Here is a 23,067-nt window from a genome sequence, read left to right as displayed (position 1 = left end):
CTACTGCACCACCTCAATGCCTCCATCTTGGGCCTTGCAAAGTCATTACAAATCCCATACTCAGCCCACATCTTGCACTGAACACTTTCACTTCACTTCTGCCGTCTCGTCACTGAAAAGGCAGGAACTGCCCTTATATATCCCCCAGGTTACTGGGGCAATGAAGGCTCATGCGCATAGCACTATTTGCAGGCAGCTTCTTGCAGCACACAGAGGCACAATGACTTTAAGAGTGAATGGGGGATCAGCTGATGGGTGTGGATCCTGAGTGGCGGACTCCTGCCGAACAACTATTGATGACCTATCTAAAAAAATAACTCATCAATAAAACTTTTTTTAAACTTAAAAAATATATTTTCTAGTCCTCTATATGCCTTCTAGAACTATATTGAGAGAGACCCGAATATGACTGGTGGGGGGATAACTAATAGTCTAAAGTCCGGAAGACGGTATAATGAATTAGGATCCTGGATGGGATTTCCGGGTATATATGACCCTGTTAAACAAAGTAATACACCTAAATGAAAGGTTGTTCAAAGAATCAGTTTCTGCTGGCTCATCCAAAGAACCAAAAAAGGTAATTTCATCTTGCACCTCTTGTAGATTCCAGGCCTTTGTGACTTTTCATAATTCCTGTGTCAAATACATGAAGAGTGCTGCTTAGGAATTCTTTAGATTTACAAAATTCAAATGATAAAATACACTAATCTCCCCTTCTCTACTTTGCAGAAACTAGGAATGCCGTTCCTTCACATTCTTCAAGATCCATTTGTACAATTTCTATTTGCAGTAGTTTTTCACAATCAACTACTACTGCCCTCAGTACACTGGTATAATGATAAAGCTAGGTACACATATTACGCTACATGCTTTGACGTATCTTTTGGCAAGAAACTTTATTGACTGTTATGATAAAGACTCAAAGCACTTGCCAACCGATGTCCAAGTTGGAAAAAATATCATAATCTTCTAGCATGGAACATGAACTCTGATAATGATAAACTGTTGAACCTGGGGTCATTGATGAATATAAAACCCATGATCCGGTGGCACACGCAGAACACACTATCTGGCACTTACATGAGATGGATCCTTCCTGGGCTGAAACCTTGCTCCTGACTGTGATCATTTCAGCGTTCATCTATACCACATGGAATTCCATATACAGAAAACGTAATCTGCCTCCAGGACCAACACCCCTGCCCATTGTTGGAAATGTCCTGCACATTAAGAGAGGGGAGATGGTCAAATCATTGATGGAGGTTAGTTTTGCTGGGTAAGATCTAAAAAATAGGTTAACTGCTTACATTCAACTTCTTAGGTCATATTTACACGAGAAAGCGCAATATCGATCCAAGAAACGTGGACGTTGTTGGACTTCTAAAACCCCACATACTCCGTGCGATTGCACTAAGGTTGCACATACGAGCATCTGAAACCGCCGTTTGCACTCACATGCACAATGCATGGTATGCAAGTGCGATGCAATTTGTTTTTGTTCTGACCCATAGAAAATAATGGGCAATATCACCCAGAAATAAGACAAGCTGCAATCTTTCTATCTCGCTGCAACACTGCAAGAGAAAAATTACACACATAAATAGAACCATTTAAAATAATATTGCGCATATTGCAACGCACAAAACTCACACGATTAAATTGTATATGTAAATATAGCCTTAGGGCTTATTCGCACATCAGTATTTCGTAAATCAAAACCAGGAGCTGGTCCAAAATATTGTAGAAATCTGTCCATTATACTTTCTCTTTGTATGTTACATTTCTGGTTTTGGCTTACAAAAAACTGATGAAAAAGAATGATGAGTGAGTAAGCCCATAGCGATTCTTCGCACAACCGTATTTGTGGACCTTTTTGCGGCCGTGAAAATCACAGTCACAAAAAGCCATGAAACCATTGATTTCAATAGTTACATTTTCATCTAGTGTGATTCTCAGGTGATGTTACTGCATGCGAGGAAAGATAAGGCAAGACCTATCTTTCTGCTTTTTTTTTTTACTGATGAAGAAAAATACTGACGTGTGAACAAGCCCTTAAACTGACAAACCGCAGTTAATCTAGAGAAAGGTAAAACCTATGCTTGATCGGCGTAGACCAAATTGCTATACTAGTATAATATATCCTATGTTCATTCACCAACCGCTCTTCATAACTGAGATATCCCATGCTTGTTATCAGTATGGTTGAGGTACTTGAGGTTATTGTGACTGAAATTGTTATCATTTTATGGCACACAATAAAATCTGATGAAGACTCCGTATCAGTATCTGACCTATAGACATGTATCACAATTTTGATTTTTTAGTATGGTTTTCCCATGTATGCAAAAATTTTTTATTTTTTTTGGATCATTTGTACAGAAAAAAATAAAAATTCAGGTTGACAACTGACAGCTTTCAGCATAATGCAATCTTGTAATGTGAAAAGGAAACCAAGAAGACCAGCACTGCTACCACAGAACGTTTTGGAAATGATGAGTTTCAAATAATCATTTTTTTTATTGACAGAACAAGGCGACAGTGCTCATTAGGCATCTATGACAGATGAGTGAAGTTTACTCATTTTTCTTCCTTACAGCAGATATATCCACTTTGTAGTGTAATGTTCTCTACCACAAGGGCATTGAACCCACCAAGTATATCCTTTTGAGTGGTAATATTCCAGTGAAACAACATACCTTCCTAGATGTTTCGACTGGTTTCATTTTAGGTCATAACTTTTTCAGCTTTAGCCCCAGCAATTCAAGTCACCCTCTAACTTTCAGGTGTTTCACAACTCTTCATAAAGTTCTTGCTCCCAGTAAGCTGCTCCACTTACAACCTAAGGGGTTGAAGATCTATTAAATAACTTGTAAACTATTATTTTTGGGGGGTGGGGGGAAGAAGGGCATTAAAAAAAGCATCAATTCGCCATTGTTTTTAGGGATCTATTTTTATAGCATTCACTATGTGGTATAACTGTTATCTTAACTTTGTTCTGTCGGTTGTTACAATTACAAAAACAAATTTATCTAATTTTTTTTTAGATTTCACACCTTGGCACCAAAAACCCTTTTTTAAATTTTACTTAAAGGGGTTGTCCCGCGGCAGCAAGTGGGTCTATACACTTCTGTATGGCCCTATTAATGCACTTTGTAATGTACATTGTGCATTAATTATGAGCCATACAGAAGTTATCAAAAGTTTTATACTTACCTGCTCCGTTGCTGGCGTCCTCGTCTCCATGGTGCCGACTAATTTTCGGCCTCTAATGTCCAAATTAGCCGCGCTTGCGCAGTCCGGGTCTTCTGCTGTCTTCAATGGGGCCGCTCGTGCAGAATGCCGGCTCCGTGTAGCTCCGCCCCGTCACGTGCCGATTCCAGCCAATCAGGAGGCTGGAATCGGCAATGGACCGCACAGAAGCCCTGCGGTCCACAGAGAGAGAGGATCCCGGCGGCCATCTTCAGCAGGTGAGTATGAAGACGCCGGACCGCCGGGATTCGGGTAAGTACTACCCGGTTTGTTTTCTTAACCCCTGCATCGGGGTTGTCTCGCGCCGAACGGGGGGGGGGGGGGTTTAAAAAAAAAACGTTTCGGTGCGGGACAACCCCTTTAATGATTTTTTTGTGTATTGCTGTATTCCAGAACAGACAGCCTGTTTTTTTTCTATCAAGAGACCTGTATGACTGCATAATTTGTAGTGCGATTTGTAGTTTTCATTGGTATTATGTTGAGATATATATGACTTTTTAAACTTTTTTTTTCTGTTTTGAAGGAAGTAAAATATACAGAAAATAGCTACAATACGTTGGAATCACTTTTGTAGTTATTTTTAATGTCATTTACTTTGGTAAATGAATAGTGTTATATTTTTAAGTACAGATTTTACAGTTGTGACTACACAAATTCTGTGTGTTTATCTTTAGTTCACTTTATTTTCCCAATATTTAAGGCTCTTTGCAAGGGCCAATTTTTTTTCTGTGAAACCACTTAGATGCTTTGGTCAGAATGGATTGGGCATGTGAGGGATTAAATGGTACAGATTAGTAATTAGATAAGCAAGTGTTCATCTTTTCATTCCTTTTCTGAAGAAAAGTTCACATCACTCCTCCCCTTGGGATGATTTAAAGTCAGACATGTACAGGAGAAGTATCTATGCTTCTCTTTGCACCTTTCCTACTCCTCTCCAACTAGTGCCAATTCTCCTTCAGAAATGCTGCAGATATATGCAGCTCTCAATTTATCCTGCTTCAACTCTGGTTAGATTGTGGCTAGAGCCGTGGTATTGATCTTGTCCTAAAGCTAAGAATCTAGCTAGAACATAACCCGAGTAACAGCCTTTAGAAGTAGCTCCATCAGCAAAACTGAAGGATGCAGGGTGAGCTGGAACAATCAAAACTGTGATGTTCTAGTTAAAAAAAACTCAGCTCACAGCTTGTCCTAATCATTGGTCCATTAAGCACAATAGTTCTAGAGAACTACTTGCCTATGATATTGGATAGGAGATTAAAAAAAACTATCCTTTTTATGTACACATATAGATATTGGCAAAAGGCTAAGCACAAATGCTAATTCAATATTCACTTTATTGGCACTATAGTAATCCACACTTGTTTATTTCCTCTATTGTATGCACTAGCCTACTAGCTAATTGACCTATGGCATCATGTCTCCATAGCAATAATCTTCCCACTGGTGGACAAGAGGCTTTACATATTTATTTGGAACCATCCCAATTTCCATAGTTTAGGGAGTAATTCATCCTTATCATAAGCATTGTAATACTCAATGAATAAGGGTGGGTTCACACGAGTGTTTTTCTGCGTGCATATACACGCACAAAAACAAGCTTGTGTTCACAACAATGCATTCCCTATGGTGTGTTCACATGTCCGTACTCTGCAGGTGCGTGCCTGAAAAGATAGGACATGCGTGCACCATTGGGAATGCACGCATTGTTTTAGATAAAGCCGCGGCTGCTGCCGGCACCCCTGCATTCTTTTCAGGGAAGGGCTTTACATATAAGCCATGGCCTGAAAAAGAAACATTTTAGTGTTAAGAAAAAAAAAAAGAACTAACCCTCCACCGCTGCCATGACCCCCACGGGCATAAAGAACACATCTGCCGCATGCGGCAGATGTTTCCTTCACCTCCGCTAATTAAAAGAATTCCCTGCTGCTACATCTGCCATATCTGTGGCAGATGCAGCAGAGGAATTCTTCAATTCTCTACCGCAGCTGTCACACATGTCAGCTGCAGTAGAGAATCCTGCTGAGCGCATCCCCGTCAATGGCTTTTCAGAGATGGGCTTCATAAGCTCTTCCCTGAAAAGCCATTTAAAATAGTGTAAAAAATAAAAAAAAGTAAATACTCCCCTTTCTTTGGCTGCCGGGCTCAGCCGCGTCTTCTCCTGGCTGTCCCCGACTCTGTAGATCTCAGCTATCAGCAGGCGGGGATTTAAAATCTCCGCCTGCTGGTAGCTTTGATTGGGATTGGCTGAGCACTTCAGCCAATCCCAATCAGAGCTACCAGCAGGCGGGGATTTTAAATCCCTGGCTGCTGATAGCTCAGTACTACAGAGCCGGGGACAGCGGCAGAAGTCGTGGCTGAGCCTCGGCAGGTGAGTTTATACATTTTTTTTAACACTATTTTAAATGTCTTTTCAGGGAAGGGCTTATGAAGTGCTTCCCTGAAAAGCCATTTGCGGCTGCCGGGGCAGCAGCCGCAGCTCCGTTGACGACAAGCATGCAGCTGTGTTCACGCATGTTTTTGCTCGTACCTAGGTGCGCATGTATGTACGCACCTAAGTACACACAAAAACACGCTCATGTGAACCCACCCTAAGTTCTTTGTTTGTATGTTTTGTGTTGGTGATTTTTTTTTTTAACAATTTATTAATCTGCAGATTTATTTGATGTTATCCATTCAACAGGCAGAAGGGAGGACACACGAGTCATACCCCCTTTCGTTTGTATACTAATTGACAAACTTTGCCATACAGATGCTTTTAATCAACCGTGTTATATATTATACTGGCTTACCCGTCACATGCTGCTGCGATCTCCAAAGAAAGGAAATTCAAGGAAACTCGTATTGATAACATTGAAAGAAGAATTAGGCTAAAGTTCATGACAAGGCTAATAGGAGATGAGAAAGTTAACGTTCATAAAATGGCTGACAGGACCAAGAATGGAGGGCAGAACCTGGATCTTAACAGGACCTAAAGAATGCTTGTGCCAAATTTTATGTTTGTACGACACTGGAAAGTTAGAGAGTTAGATTTGGTACATTACACAGGGTTGCCAATACTTTTGCACTTAGGAAAAGTAAAGGGATCACAACTCGATTATCCAATACTATTTAGGACCTAAGGAATGGTCATGCCAAATTTCATGTTTGTATAACACTGGGGAGTTACATTACATAGGAGTGTCAATACTTTTGCACTGAGCATTGAAGAATCGAATTGTGACCCCTGTTCTTTTCCTATTTAGGACCTAAAGAATGGTTGTGCCAAATTTCATGTTTGTACGACACGGGGAAGTTAGAGAATTAGTAGCAAATGAGTGAGTGAGACAGTCAGTGAGTTAGTCAGTGAGGGCTTTCAATATATATATATATATATATATATATATATATATATATATATATATATATATATATATATATATATAAAAAGCTGAAAGCCCTCACTCACTCACTCACTGACTGACTCGCCAAAAGTTCTCCAACTGCCCGATGTCGTAGAAACATGAATTTTGGCACAAGCATAGATTATCTCCAAAATAGGAAAATTAATTGGGTCCCAACTCGATTATTCAATTCTAGCGCAAAAGAATTAGCGTCGAAATTTTACGTACGTAATCTAAATCTCTCACTTCCCAATGCCTTAGAAACTTAAAATTTGGCACAGGCATTGAATATGTCATAAATAGGAAAAGTTAATAGGTCCAAACTCGATTATTCAATTCTATGCGCAAAAGAATTAGCGTCCAAATTTTACGTACGGAATCTAATTCTCTCACTTCCCGGTGTCATAGAAACTCGAAATTTGGCAGGAGCATTGATTATGTCATAAAGAGGAAAAGCTAATGGGTCCCAACTCGATTATTCAATTCTATGCGCAAAAGAATTAGCGTCCAAATTTTACGTACGGAATGTATTTTTCTCACTTTCCAGTGTCATAGAAATGTGAAATTTGGCACGAGCATTGAATATGTCAAATAGGAAAAGTTAATGGGTCCAAACTCGATTATTCAATTCTATGCGCAAAAGAATTAGCGTCCAAATTTTACGTACGGAATCTAATTCTCTTCCCGTGTCATAGAAACTCGAAATTTGGCAGGAGCATTGATTATGTCATAATTAGGAAAAGTTAATGGGTCCCAACTCGATTATTCAATTCTATGCGCAAAAGAATTAGCGTCCAAATTTTACGTACGGAATGTATTTTTCTCACTTTCCAGTGTCATAGAAACGTGAAATTTGGCACAAGCATTGATTATGTCATAAATAGGAAAAATTCATAGGTCCCAACTCGATAATTCAATTCTATGCGCAAAATAATTAGCGTCCAAATTTTACGTACGGAATGTAATATTCTCACTTTCCGGTGTCATAGAAATGTGAAATTTGGCACGAGCATTGATTATGTCATAAATAGGAAAAGCTAATGGGTCCCAACTCGATTATTCAATTCTATGCGCCAAAGAATTAGCGTCCAAATTTTACGTACGGAATGTATTTTTATCACTTTCCGGTGTCATAGAATTGTGAAATTTGGCACGAGCATTGATTATGTCATAAATAGGAAAAATTCATAGGTCCCAACTCGATTATTCAATTCTAGAGCAAAAGAATTGGCGTGAAAATTTTACGTGCGGAATGTAATTTTTTCACTTTCCGGTGTCATAGAAACGGGAAAATTGGCACGAGCATTGATTATGTCATAAATAGGAAAAGCTAATGGGTCCCAACTCGACTATTCAATTCTATGCGCAAAAGAATTAGCGTCCAAATTTTGCGTGTGGAATGTCATTTTCTCACTTTCCGGTGTCATAGAAACGGGAAATTTGGCACGAGCATTGATTATGTCATAAATAGGAAAAGCTAATGGGTCCCAACTCGACTATTCAATTCTATGCGCAAAAGAATTAGCGTCCAAATTTTACGTACATAATCTAAATCTCTCACTTCCCAATGTCATAGAAACATGAAATTTGGCACAAGCATTGATTGTGTCATAAATATGAAAAGTTAATGGGTCCCAACTCAATTATTCAATTCTAAGAGCAAAAGAATTAGTGTCCAAATTTTATGTACGTAATGTAATTCTCTCACTTCCTCATGTCATTTTATATAAAAGAAATGTTGCATGGTTACCTCCACATGGTGTTTCCTGGGTAACGCAGAGAACTATGCAAAATGGTGAACATATGTTTTTCCTCAGTATCTCTAAAGTAACCATGACTTCATAAGGTTTTCTGAGTGAACACCAGATAAACACCAGTACGAAATTAACTCGGGCGAAGCCGGGTATATCAGCTAATATATATATATATATATATATATATATATATATATTTATTCTGTTCATAGTTTTCTTTTTTCATTTCTGTCATTTTTGTTATATTCATAATACTTTATAAAGGGATCCATGTATTTGCATACATGAACACGCAGCAGTGTGCCAAAATTAGTAAGTCTTCCTCTATACTTCCCAATAAAACGACAGAGGATGTAAATATAAGGTTCAGAGGTATAGCAGTAAAGCACGGCATCAGCAGTAGAACCGTGTCACTCACTGCTTGGGGTAAAGCAATCATTTTTGTAATTTGCGGTGTAATATATATTAGCTAGCAAATGAGCAGTCATTATTGGAAGTTGATGAGTTCGAGGCATAAAAATGGGCAAATGTAAGGATCGAAGCAACTTTGACAAGTTGCACATTGAGATAGCTAGACAACTGGGGCAGAGCATCTCCAAAATGTCAGGTGTTTTGGGATGTTTTTGGAATACAGTGGTTAGTAGCTATCAAATGTGCTCCAATGAAGGACAACAGGAAAACCAGAGAGAAGGTCATGGGGCCCAACGTTCACTGATAGTGGAGCCCCTCTTATTACTTTACAGCACTTGGAGGATCTGCTGTTAATGTCTCAGTGCCATATACCGCAGGACATCATCAATCTTGAGAAGTGCATGCTTCAAAGGGTAACAACTGTTTATGCAGTACAGGAGGGACCTACACAACCTAAAGCAGATGGCAATAATATTATGCTTGGTTTGTGTACAATTATGAGGGAAACCCTTATATTGCAATGCTCCCCATATCTAATGTATAATATACTGTATATTAAATGTTTTAACCCAAATACAATTGAGTGCTATACATTACATGATCCTGGGTTTTAGGGTGGCTTCACAAGAGCGTGTTTTTGCAACAATGCCTTCCCTACGGTGTGTTCACATGTCTGTGCTTTATAGGCGTGTGCCTACAAAGATAGGACATGCGTGCACCATAGGAAATACACCGATTGTTTTCAATTGAGCCGCGGCTGCTGCCGGCACCCCTGCATTCTTTTTCAGGGAAGGGCTTTACATATAAGCCCTTCCCTGAAAAAGAAAAATTTTAGTGCGGCAAATGTGTAAGGTAAGTATATTTTTTTATTTATTTATTTTTTTTTTACACAAAAATTTTTCTTTTTGAAAAAAGAAATGATTTATAACCACTTTTAACTTCTCTTTTAGGGCTTTTACCCACCAGCGTTTTTTTAATGCTGCGATAGTGCTGCGTTTTTTTTTTTACTGCAAATGTCAATGGGACTTTCTAATGTTAAAATTGCATCACACAAAAATTGCCGAAGCGCTAATTTGCAATTTTTGCGCAATGCGATTTTAACATTAGAAATCCCATTGACATTTGTAGTAAAAAAAAATGCAGCGATATTGCAGCATTAAAAAAACTAGTGGGTAAAAGCCCTTATAGGGTATATACCACTTAGAAGAAGTAGCAATCCTGCTCCTTCTATTGATCCAGATCACTGCCAGTGACTAATGTCACGATCGGGGAATGTTTTCACCTGTTACTGGAGGTTCAGTGGATGTCCTACTGATAGCAAAAGACTGCAAAATTTATAAAAAAACCGACATGGTGAATTTCTCATAGAAGTCTTATATAATGTGTTACAGACAGTGACTGTGGACTCATTGTGCCAATCAACCAGTTTTGGCTTTGGGCTAATCCTAAGGGCGGTATCCCGACAGTTCCCTGGTATACAACCTTTAACCGCTGTACAGGGATCTGGACTTCACCGAGGAAAACCGAGCAGACCGCTACCTCATGGAGTAGTCCCTGTGGTTGGCAGCTGATCCTATGGCAGTTAGAGGCACCGGTGCAAAGCACCGTGAAACAGATTCCAATGCAAAGTCGGGGCAGGCAGAAAAGAAATGTATCCAGGTAAAATTCCAGGGATCAGGCAAACACAGAAGTGAAAGACAGGAGACCTATGCTGGGTGACTGAGGCAAACTCGCACCAACACTAAGGCAAAGGAGGAGGATCCCCAGCTCAACTAAATAGGAGGGCAATAGCCTATTACTCTGCAGCTGGGCTGAGAGCACTGGGGAAGATTAAAGGGGTTGTCCCGCGCCGAAACGGGTTTTTTTTTTTTCAACCCCCCCCCCCCGTTCGGCGAGAGACAACCCCGATGCAGGGACGTACAGAAAGCTTACCGGAGCGCTTACCTTAATCCCCGCGCTCCGGTGACTTCTATACTTACCTGTGAAGATGGCCGCCGGAATCCTCTTCTTCCGTGGACCGCAGCTCTTCTGTGCGGTCCATTGCCGATTCCAGCCTCCTGATTGGCTGGAATCGGCACGTGACGGGGCGGAGCTACACGGAGCCGGCATCCTGCACGAAAGGCTCCATAGAAGAAAGCAGAAGACCCGGACTGCGCAAGCGCGGCTAATTTGGCCATCGGAGGGCGAAAATTAGTCGGCACCATGGAGACGAGGACGCCAGCAACGGAGCAGGTAAGTATAAAACTTTTTATAACTTCTGTATGGCTCATAATTAATGCACAATGTACATTACAAAGTGCATTATTATGGCCATACAGAAGTGTATAGACCCACTTGCTGCCGCGGGACAACCCCTTTAACTCCTACATTGCTGATGAAAAGTAGAAGCTTAGAGTTCATTCAAACAGAAACAGCATAGCGACGCATCTGCCCAGAAAAGTGCAGCAGACACGTGTAGCCGGCCTAACATAACTATAGGGGACTATGTATGTTCAGAAAAAATATAGATACAAAGGGTATGCATATTAACACTAACCGCTTAGGTTAAGCAGCGCTGCTGATTAGAGCCACCTGATTGGCTCTTCGGCACCACGTGACTACACAGCGTGCAGACGCATTGCCTTCAGCAGCTGTGCACTACACAACACAGTTAAGCAGACGTGCACTACACACTACACTTAAGCAGCACGGGGTTAGGTTTAGGGTTACGGTTTAGGGTTGGGGTTTAGGGTTAGGTTTAGCTAACCCTAAACCTAACCCTAAACCGTAACCCTAAACCTAACCCCGTGCTGCTTAAGTGTAGTGCACGTCTGCTTAACTGTATTGTGTAGTGCACGGCTGCTGAAGGCAATGCGCGTGCACGCTGTGTAGTCACGTGGTGCCGAAGAGCCAATCAGGTGGCTCTAATCAGCAGCGCTGCTTAACATAAGCGGTTAGTGTTAATATGCAAAGGGTATTAGTGTATCTTGACGCCGTCAGGAAGTCCTGGTGGAGTCAAAATTGGCAGGGGGTTGACGCCCCCTCTACCTGATTGGCTGGACAGCTGCCAAGTCAGTAGGTCCTGGAAGGCAATGAAAGGTGTGAAAAAGCCATAGTGCCAGCCCCTGCTAGCGCGACTAAGCAGTGAGGAGTCTTATCCTGCAGGCCACTAGTGCGCCTCCCCTCCCCATCCCGCACTTAACTTCATGAGGCCGCAGCAGGGAGGTCAACTCGGCGGCAGGAGGCACTGTCAGACCCAGTCAGATGGGAGTGCACCGCAGCACCAAAGCAGGCTCGTTAGCGGCGGCACAGGCAGATTCTCCCTGTAGTCGGCTTCTCCTGCAGGCGAGTAGCGGAACGCACAATGTCACAGACTGATGGTGGGCGCAGCAGGGACGGCCCCATGGCCATGGAAAACCACTGTGACAGGCGGGAGCAGTGCTGCAGCACAGCGGGGATTGGAGTAGGGCAAGGGACCGCAGCTGGATGGTCAGCGGCAGCGCCGACACATGGCCAGTAGGTCTGCGCGGGGGAAGCCACCTTGAGGGAGCACACAGGGGCCAGGATGTTGCCAGCAGGTAGGCGGACACTGGAAGGGAAGACACAGCCGGCATCGGTCAAGCAGTCCTCATCCGCCCTGTGGCCGGGAGTCATGGCAGAGAAGCAGCGGTGAGTCAGACGTGCACCCTGTACATTGCTTTTTGCCGGCCCTGCTAGCTTACGGTGAGGCTTACTTTTTATTTTGCAGATGGTACTGTAAGCCTACATGGAAAAGTAACCCTCACCCTAAGCCACCACTGCCGGCAAGAAGCAATGCACACGGTGCTGCTAGGACCTTTATCTCTTCACCCTATCCGGCGCTAGGGGTGTGACAGGGGTGTTCCTCCTGTAAAACCCGTAGCTTGCGGTGGTAAATAATACCGATACAAAGTAAGTAGAAAGTAGAAGCAGAAAATTAAACAAATATATATTTTTTAAAACATTGCCGACTTCAACACAAACCGTTGCCTTAGCCGACCAAAAATCTGAGACTACACAATTATATGTCAAAATGACCAAAACAAAATGTGCAATTCATTCCTATATTATTTTTAGTGTAAATTAATCACATTATCCGTAATAATACAAAAAAATTATATAAAAAAGGTATCAAAACAGCTCTTTGCATGAAAAATGTCTGCAAAAGATTGCGGTAGCCAAGGAAAAAAAAAATAGTGCATTTAAACCCCCACATGTGTAAACTTCCAAAAAACGTGTTTGATCATTTGGACTGAAACATTGGTTATTATTTTTCAACTTGCTTTTCTTCAGCTTAAAGAGCAATATGGCTCTGTATACACGGTATATTTTGGACACTATCCAATAGTTGTCCTGTGTGGCTACAACACTGTCAAAGAAGCCTTAATTGACCGAGCGGAGGAATTTTCTGGTCGTGGAAGACTTCCTACTGTTGATCAATTTATAAAAGGATATGGTAAGTTCCTCAGTGTTCTATACATTTGCAAGTTTTACATTCAGTAATGTAGCAAGTCTGGCTACCAGATGATGTGTGGAGAGGTTCATAGTTTATTACAATGTAATCACATAAGCCATGCTTTTTTAATATTTCAGGGATAGTTTTTGGTAATGGGAATAGATGGAAGGATCTGCGCAGAGTTTCCCTTTCAACTCTAAGAACTTTTGGCATGGGAAAGAAGAGCATTGAAGAAAGGATCCAAGAAGAGGCTCATTTTCTCATAGAAGAGATCAAATCACAAAAAGGTACTTAAATATTAACCAATATGAACAAATAAAAGAGAGGACAAGGAAGCAGGAGTAGTAGCTGTATACCAGCTATGCAATTTAAATAGTGAAAGTATTCCCTGTTTTCATCACCTAGGGCACGTGTCAAACACAAGGCCCGCGGCGTCCCGACACCGCTCACCATTGAAGCGAGTACCAGCTGGGGTGCCGCAGCTCCCCGCTGGTAATCGCGTTGTTACCGCTGATCTCGGCGCACACTGACGTCAGTGTGTAGCCAGGATCCTCCTCCCCTGAGTCCCCTGCTCATCAGTTCCGCAGGAGAGGTCTCGGGGAGGAAGCATGCCAGGCTACAGACTGACGTCAGTGTGCATCCGGGCGCTCAGCGCGAGCAGAGGGGGGGGCGACGCTGACAGGAAGGAAGAGGTAAGTATATGGGTTAGGGGGGTGCTGCTTATTACTGGGGGGGGTGCTGCTTATTACTGGGGGGTGCTGCTTATTACTGGTGGGGGGCTGCTTATTACTGAGGGGAAGGGGCTGCTTATTACTGAGGGGAAGGGGCTGCTTATTACTGAGGCGAGGGGGCTGCTTATTACTGAGGCGAGGGGGCTGCTTATTACTGAGGCGAGGGGGCTGCTTATTACTGAGGCGAGGGGGCTGCTTATTACTGAGGCGAGGGGGCTGCTTATTACTGAGGCGAGGGGCCTGCTCATTACTGAGGCGAGGGGCCTGCTTATTACTGGGGGGCTGCTTATTATTACTGAGGTGGGGCCTTATAATTATAACGTTGCTGTGGGGGTTAATATTACTAATTGGGCCATTTTTACTGGGACCACTATCAAGGTCACTATTAGGGCTTATTCACATGGGTGTAATTGTATTTCGGTCGCACAAATACGTTGCGTATTTGCGCAATCAAAAATTGCTTATGCCTGTATATTTGCGTATGTAAAAAGGAATTTGGGTGGGCCCACTGAAATGGTGCGCAAATATGCAGTGAATACACAGGTTTCCTGCGCATTCACCACGTTTTTGCGCAGCCCATTCACTTCAATGGCCTATTGGGGTGCGTAGTACGTAACACAATAGGTCATGCTGTGTGAAAATATACATCATGAGAATGAACTCATTGACATTAATGGCTTCTATTCACTGCATATTATGTACGCAAATACGCTTGTGTGAATGAGTCCCTACTGTACTATCTTAGGCCTCCTGCACACGGGCGGAAATTCCACGGTGGGATTTCCCGCAGAATTTCCGCCCGTGGAAGCTGCCATAGGATTGCATTAGAAAACGGAATCCTATGCAGACGACTGCGATTTGTCCCCGCGAAAACTTGCATGGAAAACAAATCGTGGGCTGCTCTATTTCTGTGCGGGGCAGCCGGCACATCACAGAGCCGGAGCCACGGGAGAAGGTGAGTGCCGCGCTGGTTCCTGCAGGTGCTCAGGTCGGGTCCCGCTGCGAGAAATCTCACAGCGGGATCCGACCCGGCCATCTGCAGGCGGCCATACAATCGGCCCTTTGAAGGTAACCATAAGCCTGATGTGGCCCTCGGTGAAAATGAGTTTGACACCCCTGACCTAGAGCATATTATGCAATTCCTAAAATATGCCTAGGGGCAATCATTGCTTAAATTGTGCATTATTGATAACACTATGCATAAGATATAACATTTAGAGAGATACCTACATATGCATCGTCTGAGGAGCAGGCCTTCAGCCGAGGAGACAGTGTGGTAGATAAATAATCCTGTCACGGGGCTCTACGTCTCCTCACTGTGGATGGCTAGGAACCCAACCTCATTATTACACGGGGAGACCAACATTTAGTTACCAAGGGTTACCTTAAGTCCTGTTTGTCACTCGTGATGCTAATGTTCCATCCTCTGAGGTGGATCTCTCAGATGCAATAAAGTAGTTCACACACAGGGTATTTTCTGAACGAGAACCAGGAATGTTCAGTCCTGTCCGTTTACTTAAGCTCAGTCTTTGTACACAACAGTCTTTGTACAAAACAAGTTGGAGTGTTGAAGTGGTGAAAATTCACAAGGCATTTGTATATCCACAGTCTAAGTTATCTGTCAGATCTCTCTCCCAGCAAAACTCTCTCCACTGTCATACACTCACTTTTTCCTCTCTAAGCAGCGTTTTTTTCCATATCTCCAGATACATGCCATACCTGCGCTGTACTCTCACATGTTTCCATCATGTCCGGGCTTTCACTCTTTAAGGTTAGCGGCTATATGGAGGGTTCTTGGAATGGCTGGGCCCAAGCATGAGCAACAGATCATCTCTCTGCTTCCTCTGTCTCTCCTCACCAACTTCCAACACTCTTCTCCTAAACTCCTTCTCCAACAACTCCCTCACTACATACTGACACCTCTTAATCAACTCAACACATCATGTGGACAAATGCCAACCAAGACCTAGACAAATAGATAGATATATACATTTTCCAGATAACACCAGACATGAGCAGACATTAACCCTTTCATGTCTGCAAACTCCAATACACATAAATCTAATGCATTCTACATTTATGACAGAAACACAAGACATGTATTCTAAGGTGCTGGAGGGGACCCCAAACTCTGGACCACTACACATATAGTATATAAACAGATGAGATGAACTGTAGCAAAAGTCTAAACTGAGAGCTGCTCATATCATTGCAGATTTATTACTTATTGTCAGGGCTCTTTGACATATTTGAAGTATTTGAGACCCCGTTATAAACTTTATATCATATCTGATAAAGCTGAATAATGCAACTCTGTTATGAGTATCAATAATAAACGCCTACATTCTGCATAAGCATGCCATAACCGAAAGCCAATCATTGAATTGTTATGTAAACATAAGTAATAAAACAACTTCTGTTAGGTATTTGTTTTAGATTACTTAGCAAACAATAAATGTGTGCATTATCATTATTCTTTTTCTACTCCATTTAGGTAGACTCTTAATAAGTAAATCTTTCCTTCCTATCTAACAATTATTTTTGTGTTGCTTTCACAGAACAATTCATTGACCCTACCAGTTTTCGAATCCAGTGTGTCTCAAATGTAATTTGCTCCATTGTGTTTGGAAACCGATTTGAATACACTAATGATAGTTTCCAGAAGCTCCTGACCATGTTCTCTGTGGTGTTTCAGGATATGAGCAGTGTGTCTGGACAAGTAAGTGCCACTACTTCTCTACATGAGCTTCTCTTGTCTATGAGCTAGACAACTGCTGTCAGGGCTCACTTTTTGCTACGCTATCCAGGACTTGAACAGTTCCCTTGCTGAAACCTAGCTTGATTCTGTATTTCTCAGTTACCTAGTTTCTGCCTCCTGGTTCTGACTCCGCCCTGTTCTTGATTGCACTTCCTATATAAGCCTAGCCCTGCCACTCCTTCAGTGTGTGATTATTGTGTTTGACCACCTTGATCAAGCTCCTCTTCCTCCGGCTCCTATCAAAGCCCACCGATACCTACTACTGCTGACCTTTGGCTTCCATTGACTAGGCTTCCGTCTCCTCTATTTGTACAGTATGTCGATACCTCCTGCTGCTGACATTTGGCTTCCATTGACTAAGCTTCCGTCTTATCCATTTGTACTGCATACCAGGACTTCCCGATAACGATTCCCAGCTATCTTGACTACTCTCCAGTGACCAGCTTAGCTACTACACCTGCAGCTCCATTCCAGCATAGGTAAGATGCAACAAGATAATCACGCCTCCTAAAATGGAGTCTGTAGTAGCCATGCTCAGGAAACAGGTCACAGAGCTCCAAGAGTTCTGTGCCTCCTACTAGGAAAGGGTTGCTACTATGCAGTGTAAGATTAAGGGATTACAGAGGAAACTCGTGAAGATGTGCAATTCAAGGCCAGACGTCCACATGCCATTGCCACCAAAATTGGCTGGAGATCATCGCTAATACAGAGGCTTCCGAAATCAATGCCGGATATATTTCCAGGTGCAGTCCACCTTGTTTACCAGTGATAGGAAAAAGGTGTTTTTCATCATTAACGTTCTCACTTATGAGGTGCTCACATCTGCCTTGTAGTACATAGAAATTAATAGCAATCTGCTTGACAGCCTTGATGCCTTCACAACGCTATGGGTCAAAACTTTGATGATCCAAAACGCTGTGCCACGGCCGAAGGGAAATTACATAACCTACGACAGGGGTGACATTCCGTTGCAGAATATACAGCAGAATTTCATCGCTGGGCACTTGATTCCAAGTGGAATCCAGCTGCACAACAGAGCCAATTTCTTTGGGGATTATCAGATTGGGTAAAGGATGAATTTGCTAGAGTGGAGACTCCTGATAACCTGGAAAACTTCATTCAACTGTGTGTCTGGATTGATCCAAAACTTTCCAAATGGCAAAAAGAGAGACTGGGGGGTTTGTGCAGTAACACCCCTTATTCCTTTAGTCAATCCACATTGAGTCCTCTGCTGAGGATCCAAGCTGCACCAGAACCGATAAAGGGCGATGTCATCCACAAACCCCTTTCCACCGCTGAAAAGGAAAGACACTTTGTTGATAATCTGTGCCTTTATTGTGGAAACTTGGGACATTGTGCTTTAAACTGTCCAAACCAGTTTTTATGGACTCTCGTCCTAGCCAACATCAAAACCACAATCAATCTAGCTGGCACGGAGCAAGGAAATTTCACCAAACACATCTTTGCACGCGTAATTCCAAACAGTGTGAAGACCCCACTCCACCATTTTGTTCTTTCCAATAGAGATCTTCACAGGAGATCAGGTGACACAGTGTTCAGTGATGCTGGATTCAGGAATGGAAGAAAACTTTATGGATTTAAAATTTGCTCTTGACAAAGACATTGCCACCAGACCTAAACCCATACCAATTGAAATGAAAACCATAGATGGGTCATCCTTGTCCTTGGGACCTGTCACACAGAAAACAGTCGAACTGGAGCTCCACATGAAACTGGACCATCAAGAAACGATCAGCATCCACCTCATCTTATCCCCTAAATTTCCAGTGATTCTCGGGATCCCATGGTTCTCAGCCCACAATCCCTCTACCAACTGTGAATCTAGGACCATTGCTTTCCCTACAGGATTTTGTAAGGAGAATTGCCAGGTAGCACCATCCACCCCTGAACCAGTGCAAGACCCCAAAGATGATCAACCGGACTTTGGGAAGTTATCGGCTCATTACCAGATGTTCAAGGATTTCTGAAGCAAGAAGAAAGCTGACCAGCTGCCACCTCTTTGGCCATATGGCTGTCCTATTGAGCAGCTCCCAGTATCTTCTATTCTGTTTCACAAAAAAAGTCCTGCACTCAAGAGGTGAGGATTAAGGATAGGGAGGGAGTCAATGCAATGCAAAGAAATATCATACGTATGTCGGCTTGAGAAAGGTGTGCTGTAACACAGAAACACGTCGCCACCCTAAATAAAGCTATACTTTATCTACATCCTGATGTCCATGTGGATCTATATTGGCTGAAGACACTTAGAGGAGGGGGCTTCTGTGTACCACACCCCCTCCTTTCAAGTAAGTGTCCATTTATGACATTTCTTTGCATTGCATTGACTCCCTCCATAACTTTCATCCTCACCTTTTGAGCGCAGGACTTTTTTTCTGATCCATTTGTGGCATTTTCTATCTGGGGGAGCTCTGCATCCCAGGACCTCCAGTCTCTCTGCAGCTCTCCTTTTGTCATACAGAGGATTGAAGTGAGGAAGTAGAAGACACTGAGGAGATATTTCAGCATCTTGCATTTGCTATTGTCGTTACCCCCCCCTTCTTTTTGTCAGTACTTATCCCCTGAGGCGCTCTCTACACCCTTTCTGTATCTTCTATTCTGCTTTGGCATATCTACAACCTCACAGAACTAGAGTTAGGATCCCTACAGGTACATTTGGATGGGAATCTAAAGAAGGGCTTCACCTGACCATCCTCCTCCCTGGCAGGAGCACTCATTTTCTTCGCTAAAAAGAAGGACTCTACTCTTCAGTCATGCATTGACTACTGGGAACTAAACAAGATTGCTGTTAAGAAACACTATCCTTTCCCGTTAATTCCAGAACTGCTGGAAAGGTCTTTACTAAACTAGACCTCAGAGGAGCATATAATCTGGTACGGATCCACCCCGGAGATGAATGGAAGATGGCTTTTATAGCAAGATATAGCCACTTCGAATCTGCCATTTGGTCTCTGCAATGCTCCCGCTACCTTCCAGCATTTCATCAATGACGTATTTTGAGACCTGTTGGACCAATTTGCAGTGGCATATCTTGGCGACATCCTCATTTTCTCTGATAACTTGGAAGAACATTGCAAGCATTTTCGGGTGGTCCTGCAGCGACTCCAAAGGAATAACCTCTACATCAAGTTAGAGAGATGTGAGTTCGAACAGACCCAAATACAATTTCTGCAATTTAAGCAAAAGAAGCTCCTAGGGATGTCGTATGGCGCGGTCTGAAAGATGTATAAAATCCTGGGCAACAGATTCATTTTAAGAGAATTAATCCTGCCAAACCACGATAAATATAGTTTAGACCAGCTATCCATCTCAGATTCGAATAATGAGAGTAGCGGCTTGTAGTTTAGATTAAAGATGTCTTGTGGATCAGCAGGGATGTGTATGCCCAGGTATTTTATTGCGTCATTTCTCCACGTGTATGGGAGGGACCTGCTCATCTGGTTAGCCTCCTGAGTTGGTAAGGAGATATTTAGAACTTCAGATTTTTGGGAGTTGATTTTAAAATTGCTGAGACTCCCATATCTGGCGAGTTACTTTTTAATCTCAGGTATCAATGTGCTAGGGCTCGACACGTACAAAAGTAAGTCGTCCGCGAAGATAGATAGTTTGTGTTCTCTGCCTCATCCCGCTATCCCCCTGTATTCTGGGTTTCTTCTCAAGGCCTCCGCCACGGGTTCCATTGCTAGGATGTATAGGAGAGGGGAGAGGGGGCAGCCCTGCCTGGTGCCGTTCCGTATCGTGAGAGGAGGGAGAGCTGTAGAGGGCCATTATCCAGGAAAGGACCCTTGGGCCAAGACCCACCCCCCCAGTACTGACTCCAGGAAGGTCCATTTCACCCTGTCAAAGGCCTTCTCCGCGTCCAGCGCTAGAAGGCACAATGGGGTGTTGGTGTTTCGAGCTTTATTAATTAAGGAGATAGTTTTAATGGTATTATCGCTGGCTTCCCAGCCAGGGACAAACCCGACCTGGTCTACATGTATGAGGGGATTTAGTCTATTTGCCAGGATTTTCGAGAAAATTTTTAGGTCGCTGTTTATGAGGGAGATGGGTCTATAGCTTTTGCATGACCGGGGTTCTTTCCCTGGCTTCAGAATTACCGCGATATTGGCCTGTAACGCCTGAGGGGGGAATGGACAACCCCGAGATACAGCATTAAACGCGGCTAGCATGCCCTCTGCCAGCTGGTCCCCGAATGTTGTATAAAATCTTGGCGTGAAGCCATCAGGGCCGGGGCTCTTTCCCACTTTCAAATCTCGTATAACCTGATTTAGTTCCCCAAGAGAGAGGTCCACCGCCATAGCCTCCGCCCCCGCAAGTGAGATTGTTCTATTAATATTTTGTTGGAGAAAACCTCCCGCTTTTGTTACCATACTCGTAACATCCTTCCCTAAGTCTGTCCCTAATGTAGAGGGAGTTCTGTTCCAGTGTGGCGAGAATTTTGTGTCTGATGTCTATGATTTCTGTCAGAAGAGTCTGACTTCTGAGCTTTGTTAGCCGTCTCACGGGTTTCCAGTTCCCAAAATAGCAGCTTGAGCTTGTGGGATCTTTCTTTTTTGAGTCTCGCTCCGTGGGCCATGAACACCCCTCTCAGAGTACACTTCAAAGCCTCCCACTTAATTGGTGCAGGGGTCGAGTCGGTTTTGTGAGCTTCTAAAAAAACCTCTATCGTCTTTTTTATGTCGGTTAAGCAGGTGGGATCCTTAAGGAGGTTATCATTAAGTTTCCAATTAAACCCTCTGTAGTCTTGTCGGGTGGGTTTGAGTTCCTCTAATATAGGGGCGTGAATGGCAGCTGTAGTCCCTGCCGGCCGGATGGACAGATCTCCACAGGTCAACTAGGTGTAAACTCACCAACAACTTCCTGAGTCTGCGGACAGCTGAGTGGGAAACCGAGGAGCGCCCCGAAGTGGTGTCCAAGAGCGGGTCCAGGGGAGTATTGAAGTCGCCTCCTGCCACAATCATCGTGTCTCCTGCGAACTCTGACAGTCTCCGAAGAGCTCTGGAGCCGAAGGCCACCTGTCCCTGGTTGGGAAAATAAAAGTTAGCTAGTGTGTATCATTTAGCATTTTTAGTTTCAGGAAAAGGTATCTCCCTTCATCGTCCTTCTCTATTCCTAGGACTTGAAGTTTTAGTAGTCTATGGAAGGCTATGGAGACCACTCCTACTTTGCGGTCTGGGTGCGGGGCATGGTACCAATATGGGTAGTATTGATTATGGCAACTGGGAGTGTTTGCGGTAGTGAAGTGGGTTTCCTGGAAGAAAGTTATCATTACTCTCTTCTTGTGGAGGCTGTATAGAATTTGGTTTCTTTTACTAGGTTATTCAGGCCTCTAACGTTATATGAACTTACTGTCAATGATGTCATCTTACTGAGTTAGAGGGGACATCGCCGGGACCCACGGGTAGTAGACCCCTGTAGTAGGTAGAAGACGACCTTGGAGGGGGGGGGGTGAGGGTGAGAGGTGAGACATTAGGGGTAAAGAGGGAGGGGAAAAGAATAATAATAATAATAATAATCATCTTTATTTGTATAGCGCCAACTTATTCCGCAGCGCTTTCAGGCATGGATAAATGCAAAACAATACAACAATTGCAACAATTACAATGTGAGATACATTGGGTTAGACACAAATGGGTTGAGGGTGGTACAGGAGGTGCAGGGGGTGGGGAACACAGGCAATAGGAAATTTCATGTACAGATCATTTATCAGGAGGCAAACAGGGTGGAGCACCATAGGGAGGGGCGAGGGACTAGGTCAGGAGATTTGGTATGCTTCCCTGAAGAGGTGCGTTTTTAAGGCACGTCTGAAATTTCGTGCATCGGGAATTGTCCGGATGCCTTGGGGTAGAGCATTCCAGAGGATGGGTGCTGCTCTAGTGAAGTCCTGTAGGCGAGCATGAGAGGTTCGTATTACAGGGGTGTTTAGTCTGAGGGTGTTATCTGATCGGAGTGATCGCGCTGGGTGGTATACTGACAATAGGGAGGCGATGTATGGTGGCGCAGCGCCATGCAGAGCTTTGTGAGTGAGGTATAGCAGTTTAAATTTAGTTCTGCAGTGGATGGGCAGCCAATGCAGCGACTGGCATAATGCAGAGGCGTCTGAATAACGACTGGATAGAAAAATGAGTCTAGCTGCTGCATTTAATATGGATTGGAGTGGAGCGAGTCTAGTGCGGGGAAGGTCGATGAGTAGCGAGTTGCAGTAGTCAAGCCGGGAGTGGATGAGCGCAACCACTAGCGTCTTTAGCGTGTCCGTGGTTAGGAATGGACGTATTTTAGCAATATTTCTGAGGTGCATGTGGCATGTTTGGGC

General features: G+C 43.3%; 1 protein-coding gene across 1 annotated transcript in view; it reads left to right on the top strand.

The window, feature by feature from the left end:
• Nucleotides 1-1,085: 1,085 nt before the first annotated feature.
• Nucleotides 1,086-23,067, top strand: part of LOC136580531 (cytochrome P450 2G1-like) — a 46,570-nt gene continuing 24,588 nt past the window's right edge. The window contains exons 1-4 of the mRNA XM_066581152.1: nt 1,086-1,262; nt 13,085-13,247; nt 13,385-13,534; nt 16,537-16,697. Coding sequence (XP_066437249.1) covers nt 1,086-1,262; nt 13,085-13,247; nt 13,385-13,534; nt 16,537-16,697 — 651 coding nt within the window. The remainder of the gene's footprint in view (nt 1,263-13,084; nt 13,248-13,384; nt 13,535-16,536; nt 16,698-23,067) is intronic.

The sequence above is a fragment of the Eleutherodactylus coqui genome, chromosome 10, assembly GCF_035609145.1.
Source record: "Eleutherodactylus coqui strain aEleCoq1 chromosome 10, aEleCoq1.hap1, whole genome shotgun sequence".
Taxonomy (NCBI): Eukaryota; Metazoa; Chordata; class Amphibia; order Anura; family Eleutherodactylidae; genus Eleutherodactylus; species Eleutherodactylus coqui.
This window is presented reverse-complemented; position numbering and strand designations above follow the sequence as displayed.